At 39.3% G+C, this 13,354-nt stretch overlaps 2 protein-coding genes across 5 annotated transcripts in view; one reads left to right on the forward strand and one right to left on the reverse strand.

Moving 5' to 3' along the window:
- Positions 1–367: 367 nt before the first annotated feature.
- Positions 368–13,354, reverse strand: part of LOC124272079 — a 61,986-nt gene continuing 48,999 nt past the window's right edge. For all 3 annotated transcript variants that reach the window (XM_046707218.1, XM_046707219.1, XM_046707220.1), the window contains exons 3-5: positions 7,989–8,137; positions 7,301–7,436; positions 368–6,543 (exon numbers count right to left, since the gene is read on the reverse strand). In XM_046707218.1, the coding sequence (XP_046563174.1) occupies positions 6,291–6,543; positions 7,301–7,436; positions 7,989–8,137 (538 nt within the window). In that variant the 3' untranslated portion in view covers positions 368–6,290. The remainder of the gene's footprint in view (positions 6,544–7,300; positions 7,437–7,988; positions 8,138–13,354) is intronic.
- LOC124272081 lies at positions 10,970–13,032 on the forward strand. 2 transcript variants are annotated; one of them, XM_046707221.1, is made up of 3 exons: positions 10,970–11,355; positions 12,044–12,182; positions 12,626–13,032. In XM_046707221.1, the coding sequence occupies exons 1-3, from the start codon at positions 11,064–11,066 to the stop codon at positions 12,864–12,866; spliced, it is 672 nt and encodes a 223-aa protein (XP_046563177.1). In that variant the 5' UTR covers positions 10,970–11,063; the 3' UTR covers positions 12,867–13,032. The 2 variants fall into 2 exon arrangements, with proteins under 2 accessions (XP_046563177.1, XP_046563178.1); XM_046707222.1 differs by having other exon boundaries at positions 12,047–12,182.

Raw genomic sequence — 13,354 nt, forward strand, 5'->3', positions numbered from 1 at the left:
AAATACTGCCAGGTGTGGCATTAAACACACAGACTTACAGGTAAATCGGGTGGTCATGTTCTGTGGTTGATGACATGTATTTTTCACTTACTCTTCCCAAATCACTGGATTGGCTGGTCCCAACTCTGGAATCAAACACCATTGGTGCCACTAGTATACACACGAGACCAGGTTTCTCAGGACAGGGTGCTGTTGTACAAAGCAACCTTAGCACTAAGACTATCGCAAGTCTATGATACAGTATTGGGGTTGCGATCATCTTTGCGCCAAGATCCTTTTGTACAATGGTGCCCAGCTACGATTTGTCTGACAAGAACTTGATCCATGTGACAAAGAAAAGAGTACACACATTAAAGCCAACAAGGAGTATCTTCAAAACCATATTTATTCCAAATGAGTAAAGTCTAAAACATATAGTTAAGGCCATTATAGTGTATGGATGCATATCATGTTGATAGGTAGCTGCACAAGCATCAGGGTGACTAACAGCAATACTATGAGATTGTACATGTGTCAAAACTGGCAGTGACGAGACGAAAATAAACAAGAATATGTACGTCAATGACGAAAGAATAAATTAATGGCTGAATATCAATCTTGAAGTGACCACATTTATTATGATTCTACTTGTGATGAGGGCATTGTGTTCACCCCATCAACCACTGGTTTGTTTGGTCCAGACGTGAGGATTAGATTACTGCCATTCTAAATAAAAGGATTTCACGACAGGATGGTGTGTCAAACTCCCTATACACACAGATGGGTAGGAGTGTACATTTATGCCAGAATCCAAGTGAAGGCAATGGTTCCAAATACTTGCAGATATACTTTATATTCTACATGGAAGGCGTACCTCAAATGGCATAAGATATTCGGTCAAATTTCACATGAGACAGATAAATCTTATGATGGTGGAAGGAGATACTGACCTCACTTCCGAAATAAAGCCTGGGAATGGTCAAGGGTATTTACCGTAATAGAATTGAGATAAAATACACTGGCTGGATGATTCAAGGTTTATTCTTGTGCACGAGTTCGGAGTGTGTGACTTATTCACCTTATGTTATGTGCCTTATATCCTCTTTGGTGTATAAACTACAATGTGTCAATAGTATTTACAAGACAAACAAGTGATTGAGCAACACAACAGGAGATTGAAGCTGATGAAATGAGGGACCAGTCATTAATTATAGGGACGAGGTGAGCCTCGAGTTTCTCATCCTCAAACAAAAGGACACACTAACGCTTTGTCTCAGTATACAATTATAAAAACACAGAGCTCATTTTAAACTGAAAAGGAGCCCCAGTGAGAAAAGATTCTGAACCTGGGGAAATGTTGCTGCATTTAGAGCATTCGCATTACAGGCAGTACTGGGATGAAGCGAAAAAAATATGGTCCTGGGGCCCATATCACGAAGCAAGCGTCACTAAAACCTTAACTCCCACTCCCATTACACTAAGGTTACCTTAGAGACTTACGATCACCTAAGTGCTTTGTGAAAGGAGACAGACTAACCAAAGGACCACAGATCGTAAATATTTCTTCCTTTAGGATATTTTGCTGCCCTCCCGATGACCTGGAGTTTCCCCATGGTCACCCCGATGCCACAATAAATGTAATGAATTATTTAATCACCCCTGCAGCTATACAGCTATGTATGACAGGAGACCCACCCTTGCTTATCTCTGGGGTTGCCCCACCCTACAATGCATGACTGGTCGTACGATGATAACTATCTCGAGCAAGCTACTCGCAACAGGTACATCTCAGGAGGTAACATTATCTGTACATTTACATCTTGTGGTGGGAGGTATTTACTGACGGAAACCAACACTGTTAAAATACAACATTGTGAATAGGTTACACAAATGAGGACATGATTTTCTGTGGGTTCACACATACCATATATTGTGTAAATAGAAGTATTTTCTTCATACGCCTGACACGGAGCATGGGCAGCCATTTAGCCCAGACAAATGCATAGTGCCCTCCATGAATAGCTCTACCCTTTTGATAGCGGCAACATATATACTCAATGTCAAAAGTAACTAATATAATGGTATTTTATCACCATTCAATTTTGTTGAAGAAAGTGCATAATCATGTCAACAAGAAGCGCCCGTTATATCTCGACATCATTGATAAATATAATGTAAGTCTAAACTCGTTTTATCTGACAGTTAAAATTGTTATACATTTTCCCAAAACGTTTTTATATGATTAATATTTAAATAAATCCAACGATGTTTGTCTTCTTTACACGTGTTATGGTGAGTGTTTTCATACTTTTGGAGGTGGTCTGGTTAATCCCAAGATACTTAATAATGGAATGTTATTGCCTGTAAAAGTGTTTTGGTGTATACACAAGACGGATCTGAAAAGCCATGTAATCCATCTCGTTATTAATTCGAACCTGAAGTATGATTAAGTTTATGTGATCACGGATATTTTTGCCCCGGAATATAAGAATGAAAAACGATATCTTACATAATATCAGATTCCGGAATTGATTCCTACAAGCATTCGCCAAGGAAGACACCATGAGGGGAAGTGACCGGAATACATAAGAGCAGGTCACAGTCTATCTGCACAAAAGGCTGACACCATAATAAACAGCCTTTGAAATTTGGCTGTCATGGAAAATAAAATTTACTGAAGATTATTCTGACTAAGAACGAAAGTTTAACAATGGTTTAATTATATGGGAAATGTCTGCTTAAAATAGAGGAAATCCGGAAGTAATACGTTGAAACCCACGGGTATTGTGCCGTCACACCAAGGCTCAATTCGGGGAATAGAACCCACGATCATCGTATTCAAATACGTCTTAGGGATGCAACTCCATAGCACCTTAGACGACCTTGGCACCATTACCCTCATCTTAGGAAGACATGTCTGATAATACTTCTTCCTTACTCCACTGATCCATACAAGGGACCACTTGCACAATCCGATTTTAGCATCACGATCATCTTAAGTCTATGTTATAGTAAGTTGCGATCGTCTTAGCTCTAACATCTCTTTGTGCAAGTGGCATCTCGTGTTGAAAGGAATGTGACATTGGGGTTACAGCTATAACTTGTGAACATCATCATCTATACTATAGGTATGACTCAACAACATCTTGTTAGAAGCATGTACATTTCCATCTGATTCCAAGACGCCTGATATACCTTATGAACACATAAATATACATTGATATTAGACATGTCAACCTATCTAGAACTATTGATGAACAAGCCAGAAAAAACATTGGGAAACTCCATGGGATTGCACGCTTTCCGCCTACAATGGGAGGATCATCAGAACCCTCTAGAATCCACGTCCACATAACGAATGAGTCCGGTTTGAACAGTGTCCACTTGGGTCAGGGGTGTCGGCAGTCTTGAGTGAAGAGAGCACAAAGTGCTGCCGTGAACTTTAAAGACACTGGCATGGTGCTGACAAACCATGCACATTCACATTTCAAACCCTAGATCTAACCAACATATTGCTGATCCAGGCATGCCCAAGGGAGGTAATTCTACAGTGAATTTATGCAACTGTGGTACCGTATGATTCCATCGAAACATAACACTGGCGTTTGAATTGCATGTACATAATTTCAATTCGAGGTAAATTTTAACTGTTTTTGTCCTGTGCACGGAATGGATTGTTTTCTTCTAAATATGTTCTGGGTTTAGATGTCCATTTCTAACGCCAATAGTTCACAACGTACAGTAAACTTCTGCATTCAAGATTACCATATTCTGTGAGCGGCCCTTCCAACACAAACCTTGATATCGTTAAATCGAAAGCAGGTGAAACCAATTTTTGGACACATAAAAAGACGCAGTATGATCATTTATGAAATAAATTATTCATAATAAGGCAAAAATGACGAAATATGAACATGTTTCCCTCTATTGATGTTTGGTATTAGAGTCCAATCATTATGACCATATGCACTCAAAACACGTGCTGTTTGTCATCAAGTCTACGATTAAATATTAAATGAGGGTAGTTTCACCACAACAAAATAATGTGAGCCAGACATCGCAGGGTTTAGGTATGACGTCATACCAGACTGATGAAATTTGACAAAGGTACGCCCACAACTAGTTTCCAACCAATCTTTGCTCCTCGGTCTCGATCGTAAACACTCGGCACGCTTCGTGAGGTGCTATTCGGGTTGTTCCGGAAAGTCAAGAATCCTTGAACTGAGTACGGTTGGTTTTGGAACTGGGAGTAGAATGCTGACAGAAATACTGATTCATATACCCATGTGTTAGAACGATGGACCGCTATCCCATGGCTAGTTTTTTTAAAAGGAGCTTGTTTCACCAAATTATAATTTTAGGTATGTCACCACCATCTACCCGTGCCAATGGGTTTCATCAAAGTGGTATCAGTGACCTTACTCCGGGTTTCCCTCCCACATGGCGACCCTTCGCCTTATAACTGGAACAGTGTTCAAACCGACTTGAAACAAAACTTTCCAGTTCGTAGGCAATTCCACAAAACAGCACATATGGGAAGAACAGGATTAATGTTTGGTATAAGGCGCATCACTATGTAAAGGTTTGTGAATATCAGTTCAAGTGAATATTTCTTTAGGATGACGGGTAATCTACGCTAGCCCAAACCACTGCTAAAATGATTAAATGTCAAGACATATTATGACCATGATGAAGGACAATGAGCCAAGCTTGGCTGTCAATGTAAGATGTAGTAAGTTATCACAGGCGGACCCACGGGCAAAGAGCTGTTGGTAATAGCTGTGTATTTTATCAGTTTCAGTGCCTTGTATTCGGGTTTACAAATCTAGGATCCGCCTCCACTTTAAACATTCCACATTCTATACTTATCTTTGGTTGTACATATGACGTCAATGTCAGACCGGAAGCTGAGATAGTCCTTTTATCTTAAAGCGGTTCTTTGACTGCCTAAAAGGAAACCAGATTGGAAAACGATTCATTCAAAATTGACGAACTGTTTGGGAGTCTCTATTCTCATCACTATTTGCACGAACATTTGTATGTTTTCAAACTTTGAGGTGTGAATGGTTGTCAAACAACTCTTGCTCGCGTACGACCAATCAAAATCATTTTTCAGCAGTTCTATATAACAATCACGTGTTATCTATCTAGCATCTGAAGCCACTTTGAGATTACCCATTGTATAACGATCACAACGCTACGCCAACAAACAACATCATTAACAACACACCTGTAGCAATTCACAGTGAATGATTGTCGTGGTTTACAAACATATTCATAAATTTTATAAATATTACGCTTCAGATATCACAGTTGAAATACACTCTACTTTACGTCCTTTTGTGACAGTACAGTGAAACATCGTTTTATCGAGAGAGCGGCGGCGTTATACAGAGCGACCGTATTCGATTCCCCGACATTGGTACAATGGGAGTAGCCCGATTTTCCAGTGTTGTTGCATGAGCTGGAGTGAGAGTGGTTTTACGCCACTTTTACCATATTCTAGCAATATCACGGCGGGGAACACCAGGAATGGGCTTCACGCATTGTACCCATGTGGAGAATCGAATTCGGGTCTTCTTCTTTAACCACTAGGCTACCCCGTTTTCCTGAAACAATACTTCATTGGTACCTTGAATGACATTACTGGATATGTCTTGACTCGGACATCGAAATAAGGAGTTTTCTTTGAAGTGGGTACAGAAAGTGTGGCGTGTTTACACCACAATAAGCGGCGAGGTATGACATTCTGAATACGAATGCGTAATTCAGGCCACCATCAGGGTTTAACGTCAACGTAATTTCTTACGCTGTTTTCAGCCGCCGGTTGGGATGAGTGACTACGGTGTTACGCTGAATTTATACAATACTCCAGCAATGGGTTTCACAAATGACACCAATTTTGGGAAACGAATCCGGGTCTCCGACGAGAAGAGCGTACGCTTTAACCTCAAGGCTACCCCACCACCCCTGAAGACCATGTAAATGTATGGGAACCATACGAGTGTCTGTTTCCAAGTTCAGTTCAGGGCATTCAATAGTATACAGCTTATATACAGGCAATGTCAAATCTTCATCTGTTGTTTGCAGATTAAGATCGTGCTAAACCGTTTGGCCACCAAACAGAGCCATGTTATTTACCGGTCGTTCACGGCGGATCTTACCCGACGGCTTTGAGAACCTTCGAGAACAATCACTGCAATGGGGTTGGGGATGCTGCAGCTGGTGACATAGAATGTTGACGATGAGGATGCTGATTGACAGAGGTCATTGAAGCAAGAAGTTGTATCTTTCTATAGTGTTTAAAGACATTAGGACCTCCAGAACAGGCATATCAACACATATACAAGTAACATCAGTCTGTGGCTTGTGACGACAGACGCTGCTGCTCCTGCGTCGTCGTCATCGTCCCCGACGGAATATATTCCCTCGTCTTCAAACTTCACCTCCAGACATTTGGGTGGCTGGAAACCCTGCATGATCGTCGTGACAACGGTGGCAGCAGAGCGACCACATCGCCGACGGATCACCTTTGAGGAGCACGACACTGCAGTCTTAAAGAATCTACAAAGAACAGACACATTTCTTGTTAAAAATAATTACGAAAATATTAGAATAGTTAGTACCATCTTATGCATGCCGGAAATAGGTACGTTACAATATCATCTCTTCATAAATGATGAGAGAGAGTGAGTTGGGTGTTACACCGCTTTTAGCAATATTCCAGCAATATCACAGTGGGGGGACACCAGAAATGGGCTACACACATTGTACCCATGCGGGGAATAGAACGCTTAGGCTACCCCACCGCTCCTCTTCATTAAAAGATTCACGAATTCTGCGAAACGAAGAGAGAACATACCTTCATTTCAGGAGGACTCTTCCCTACACTCAGTGTTCTATTTCTCGTCGTGAAGTGTAAAATGAGGTATCCTCTTCATGCAATCACCGATGTATATAATAAACGGAGGTGGTTTGGGATGAAACTTTATTCTAAGTTTAAAGGTTTAAGAAACCTCAATAATCCGGAAGTTACCGTGTTTTGTAAAATTGCCCCGAATACATTTTTTGACGGTATAAGTGTTTACGTGCGTGTAAGAGTTTGCGTACGTGTTTGCGTACGTGTTTGCGTGCGTGTGAGAGTTTGCGTACGTGTTTGCGTGCGTATGAGAGAGTTTGCGTACGTGTTTGCGTGCGTGTCCGAGTCTGTTCGTATTGGGAAGGGAGTCAACTGGTCACTTAACATACATCATACTCTGGATCCTATGGCAATTATCACCACCGACTACATGTATATTGCTTTTAGAAAGATACCACTTGCCTGCACGATGACGTCATCCTGACGTCCATGTTGATGGTGGCCCTGACCTTCGTCTTAAAGTTCTTCTGTACCTCGTGAGTGCAGTTGACCTGCTCTGGATGGGAGTTAGCGATACACTGGGCGTTCGCTTCGTATGCTAAACAGAATAAAATAGTCTTAATGAAGGGGGATCGGTTAAAAGCTTTGAACTGTTACAGTATTTCAGTATTGCGATTGTTTCATTCGAGTGGAATGCCAAAAGAGACACAAGTTGTTGGAGAGTACAAGCAGATAGGAACGAGATGACAAACCATTTACAATAGCAGGGTGAATCAGAAGATCCTGGCTAGCCTAGGGGACGTAACTCTGAACAGTGAACTGTTAAATGTAACGTCTTGCTCTAACAGAAGCCAGGTAGTCACAGAGCCGGATACTTGTTTCTAGTCCCAAAACTTGTAATCTATTTTACGATTTTGTTTCATTGTATCCCGTAGTCTAAACATTCACGGCTATTTGTAGAGTACATCGGTTCGTTATGACGTTATCAAACCATCATTGCTCATTTAGCGCTGTTGCAACTTCTCAAGGGGACCGATCATTATGTACCATGCCTGACCACCTGGTCCCGTTAGTCGGCTCTTAAAGACAAGCAGCACCACGTAAATAAGACATTAAGATTAATTTAATTTAATCATATACTGCCACTTACTTTTGAAATTTTGACAGAAGTAATTGACACTGGTTTCACTTTTGTCAGGGTCCACCATCATCCGGAGAATGTGTTCTCGTTCCGTGTTTCCCGTGCAGTTGTCAGTCAGAGCCCGTAGACAGGAGACAGTCTGGTGAAACAAACCCTCCCTGAAATAACATTAATATGGTTAGTGAGTGAATACAGTTTTACACCGCTTCTAGAAACACTCCAGCAACATCACGGTCGGGGGATCGAGTTTCACCCATGGTTGAAATCGAACTGGCCCCGGGGTCATGAAAGTGACTTAAGTCTAAAATTTGCTTAAGTCTGTCATTTTGATCTTAAGTCCCAAAAATTGTCTTAAATCGGGGATCACGTACATTTTTTAGTCTTAAAAGTTAAGACTGAGATCATTTTTTGTCTTAAATCCTGAGACTGCTACCTACCAGTCTTAAGTCCTTTTTGATGCCGAGGTTTTTTTTCAGGCGCACAATTTCATAAGGTTTGAAAAGTGAACGTTGTGCGAGATTTGTGCTCGCGTGGTCCTGTATCTGCGTACAGCTATAAAATTACACAGAAATGTGGAATATTAAATTTCCTATCCGTTGGTATAAGTATAAATGCAAATACCTCGGCGGTTTGAGAAATAAACACTGCTAAATGATGTCCAAAATTTTGCTATGCATTCAAAAACAGTAAATTTCTCCGCTTTTGATCGTGCACCGGTAAAAGCACTGTGCTACGATTTTTTTAATTTGGCATCTTTACAGAAAGTGTGAGCGAATATATTACAGCCTGATATCTGAACGACATAAGTATATATGAAATGGGTTTATTTGCTTATGCATAACGTTGTACGCTCAACATTAAAAATGACTCGCAATAAATGTCAAAAATGGATTTTCTTCTATGACGTCAAAGGACGACAGAGAGGTCATACGCGTATAAAGATAAGGGGGCATAACTCCGCTATGCTTAACACTAGGTCAATGTAACTCATATCACTTGGAGAGAATTCGTTGTGGATACGGACGCTATATTTTCCTTATGTTTTGTTCACCGTGAACCAAACTACATGTATTCCAATACAAAGTTCCCCAATGTGAGCGGATACGTTTTAGTAGTTTCACAAGTTATAAGAAAAGATGACAATGTACTACTTGAGAAAGCACGTAAAAGCGATTTTGATGGCCCTATCCGATATGTAAATTAGTTCTTAAATTCACATATTCTCCTGTTTGTGTAGATGTATTTTGACTGATTTTGCATCATTATTTACTGAGTACTAGCCATATCTTCAAATATAATGAAATTACTGAAAAGATTACAAAATTGTAGTAGACGTCATTGCTTGTTTTATGTATTTTGCGACGTCGGAAAAAAACGGCACTGGTATGCTGATCAGTATATATCTCACATAATATCCATGAATTGTGTAAAAGGTTTTGGTTTCTATGTCTGAATTTAACACTCTTGTGACAGAACTTAAAATGACTGATTTTACCATTTAAATAATGTCCTGAATAGATCCATAATTAGACGGTTTGACTTTGTATCTTAATATGAACAACACACGCACCTGTTTGGCATCAATTTGACGTAAATTAAACAGAATATTTCACAACCCCTGGCCCCGGGGTCATGAAAGTTAAATCGCTATTCATAACCTGTTCATATGCAACTGTAATATTGGTCCGAATGGCGAATATTGCACATGATACATGAACTATTTAAGTACATGTTGCAGTTACGCCTTCGTTTGTTCTTTTAAAACTTGTTTAAGGGTTTAAAATATGGTGTACTACACTCAGTATATCAATTTCTTATGTAAATATTATTCAAACAAACAAAACCCTTGAAAGAATGAAAACCGTATACCCTATATCCAAGGATATGATATAGAACAAGGGTAAATGTAGATAATGAAATTATAGTTTCATGAAAAAATATCTGAAAGATACTCAAAATATACACTGAAAGTGTAATCGGTGGAACATGGCGATTGTGTTTACTGTTATTCAACCGACCTTCACCTCAAAGAAATTGCCAAATATGTAACAACAATGTTGACGTATATGACGTCACAACCCGTGACCGATTTCTTACAAAATGGCGGCTTCGGTGACATGGGTATACAGGATTTTGCGAGGACCTTTCCTTTGATTCGGGGATCGTTTGTACATAAATGTGTGATGTGAGTAATCAGAATGATTCTGACTATCTGTGTATTGTTACATGTTTTATCGTTTTCATTGCAAGTAAGAGAAGAAGCCAGATATGCCGATCATTACCGTTGTTGTTCTGCGAGATTTTCCGTCAGTCATGACGTTACGCTGCACAGAAACTTTGACAATTTCGTATAAACATATCACATTACTGTATTGTATCTATTATTTTTTGCTACGATACTATTTCCATGTATGTTCTAAAAGTATTGAGCCTATGCATGCTACGAATAGACGAATGGGTGTCTGAAATTTGAGAAAATGCAGTACACAGTGTAAAGTCTCAATGTTTCTTTGTTTACATTTCAACAAGTGCTGTCTTTCTCACACAGCGTTCGTTTCATATCACCTAGACACTTGGTTTTAGTGACAAAGACCATTTCTTATTTGATACTAAAATGTATGAGGAATTCAGTGATGTATTTGTCACAGATGAAAAGGAAATATACGTGATGTAATAGGCGTCTCAATACCGGCCTTCGCGAAACGTGATTTTGAAAACACTATCCAATGCAATATGGCAGAAAGCGCATTTAGGCGTTCGTGTTGGTGTATTTAGAAAACATCCCAACCTTAAAGACACTAAAAGTCACCGCGGCAGGGATAAAAGCGTCAGTTGACTTGTTTAGCTAAGAGTTACACTTAAAAGTGTAGTTATAATGACTCTGAGCGTAACTCTTAGCTAAGAGGAAAAGGAAACTCTGAGCGTAACTCTTAGAGCTGACATTGGTCGTAACCAGGGGATTCCCTGTGCTATATTTAGAATTTAAAGCACTCTTCCAGTTTGGAGGCGAAAATTTATACCACGTGACAGTCACATGATGTAAACAAGCAGACGTGAATCTGACATCTGTCAAAACTTCGCGCGATGGATTCATCACACATTGTTTCGATGAAACGCAAGCCTAATTGGACATCTGACCAGTCATTGCTGTTGGTCCAACTTGTTGATGAGCGGAAATCAATCATCAAGGGCAAGTTTGGACCGGGAGTAACATCCAGAATGAAGAAGGAGGCATGGGGGGAGGTGGCAGCCAATATCAACGCTGCATTTCCTAACGTTGTTAGGTCAAGCGATGACTGCGAGAAAAGATGGTACAACATCCAGTCCAAGTCAAGGCAAGAAATATCTGCTTTCAAGAGACAGCTCAGTGGCACTGGTAAGTAATTACATTTCTAAGTATTTTGATCACAGATATCTTGGAATATAATAATATTATTCAATTTCAATTTTTTTTATGCACAGTGCTCAAACCTCAATTATTTGATGCAGTACACAAATTCCTTGTACACAAAGTTAGAGTTGGATACAAATATATAGGAGATGTGAACTCACATGTATAAACCTATATGACAAAGAGCAATGTTGATAAAATATAGTTATGTTGATACATTGGCCAGTGTATGAACTGAAAAACATTGCTTGATACATATGTTGTATTTCTACTTGAGAGATGTGTTCTCATTTATACAAAATATCTACATGGGTATATTCCTAGAAGATTAATAAAAAAAGGTGTGAAATTAAAAGAATAAAACATATTACTTTTAATGCATTTCAGTGTATCTTTTATCATAACTATCTTGTAAACTCAAACATGAAAAATATTAAGCTACATAATTGAGTAATATGAACCATAAGACAGTAGACATGAGCCACTAGTATAGAACCAGTGTTAAGAAGAATGTTCACATTTCACATGTTTCCTACACCTGACCAAAAGACAGACCAATGCAAAATTAATAAGAGAAAAAAAACAACTTATTTCTTTATCCCCATTTATTGGGTCTTGGTTATTAAATGCATCAAGAAGTATATAAGCATTCAAAAGTTTGAAATGATTGCAGGAGGAGGACCTGGTCCAAGCAAGTTGAGTGCTGTTTCTGAAGCAGTATATGATGTTCTTGGCCAATCCAATGTCAGTATAAGTGGAATTGAGGGGAGCTTCGATTCAACCCTTTTGCAAGTCATGGACATATCAAACAGGTAAACATTTTTTTTCCATTCCGGCAAATCAGGTTACAAGCATGGTTGCATTCAAAGACAATGGTTAATAACTATACAGATAGAGCATATAGACGCAAAGTTTATGCATAAAAAATCAAGCCAAGAAATAGTGTTTTTGAAAAACATGAAGTCAAGTGACATCTTTATAAATATATGACAGAGGAACCATTTTTTTCAAACGCAGCCCATTTATTATTCCTGTGGGCAATGCATTTTTCTATAGAATATATTTGTTTGAAGATTTTTTATCACTCTATCAACTGAAACAGTTGTCCTTTTAAGACTGCTTAGTATATATGCTTTTTGCATAACAAGAGTAAGTGGTTAATTAACTGAAATTTGGCTGGGAAAAGGTAAACAATCTTTCCTTTTGTTTGATAAGACATTAAGTTTTACATTCAAAAATTGATATTTCCTTTCAGAAGTCAGGAAGCTGCTGTTGTTGAAGCTGAGGCCCACTTGCCCCTGGATGTGCTATCTTCACCCCAGCCCAGCTGTGCAGCATTCACCACTCCAGTTCTACCCTGCACAAGCAATGGACACCTCAGTGACAGAGAACTTTCAAGGAAAAAAAAATTGTTACAGATTGACGTGCTTCAGCTCCAGAGAGAACTGTTAATGCTTAAATTGGAAAAGATGAAGACAGATCAATCTAATATGTAAATGCAAGAACCATGTCTGTACATGTTTACCAGTATCATAATTGTTTTCATTTCTATAGGGTTAACATGGTTACAGTAGAGATATTGAAGGTGCTGTTTCAAAATCATTATTGTATTGATTTGCATGCATTTTCTAAATAAATGTTGCTACATACTCTGAAAGTGAACATTTGTGAAGTGCTGTCTGTATCGCTGTCCATCAACGGTGGAAATTTGTTGTGGAGGAAGGCAACCATCAACACTATCTCCACCATCATCACTGTCCCCATCCTCATCACCCTCATCATCAGTGTCTTCATCAGGAGGTATATGAAGATTCCTCTGCTTGCATATGTTGTGCAGTATGGCACAAGCAATGATTATCCTACATGCTTTCTTTGGGCATACCCTCACTTCACCATGCAAAACATGAAACCTTCGCTTCAGCTGACCAATCCCCCCTTTCTACAACAGATCTTGTGCGCTTGTGTGCTCTGAAATAAAATCAAA

This window comes from Haliotis rubra, unplaced genomic scaffold (assembly GCF_003918875.1).
Source record: "Haliotis rubra isolate DU_JTF1 unplaced genomic scaffold, ASM391887v1 Scf166, whole genome shotgun sequence".
NCBI lineage: Eukaryota > Metazoa > Mollusca > Gastropoda > Lepetellida > Haliotidae > Haliotis > Haliotis rubra.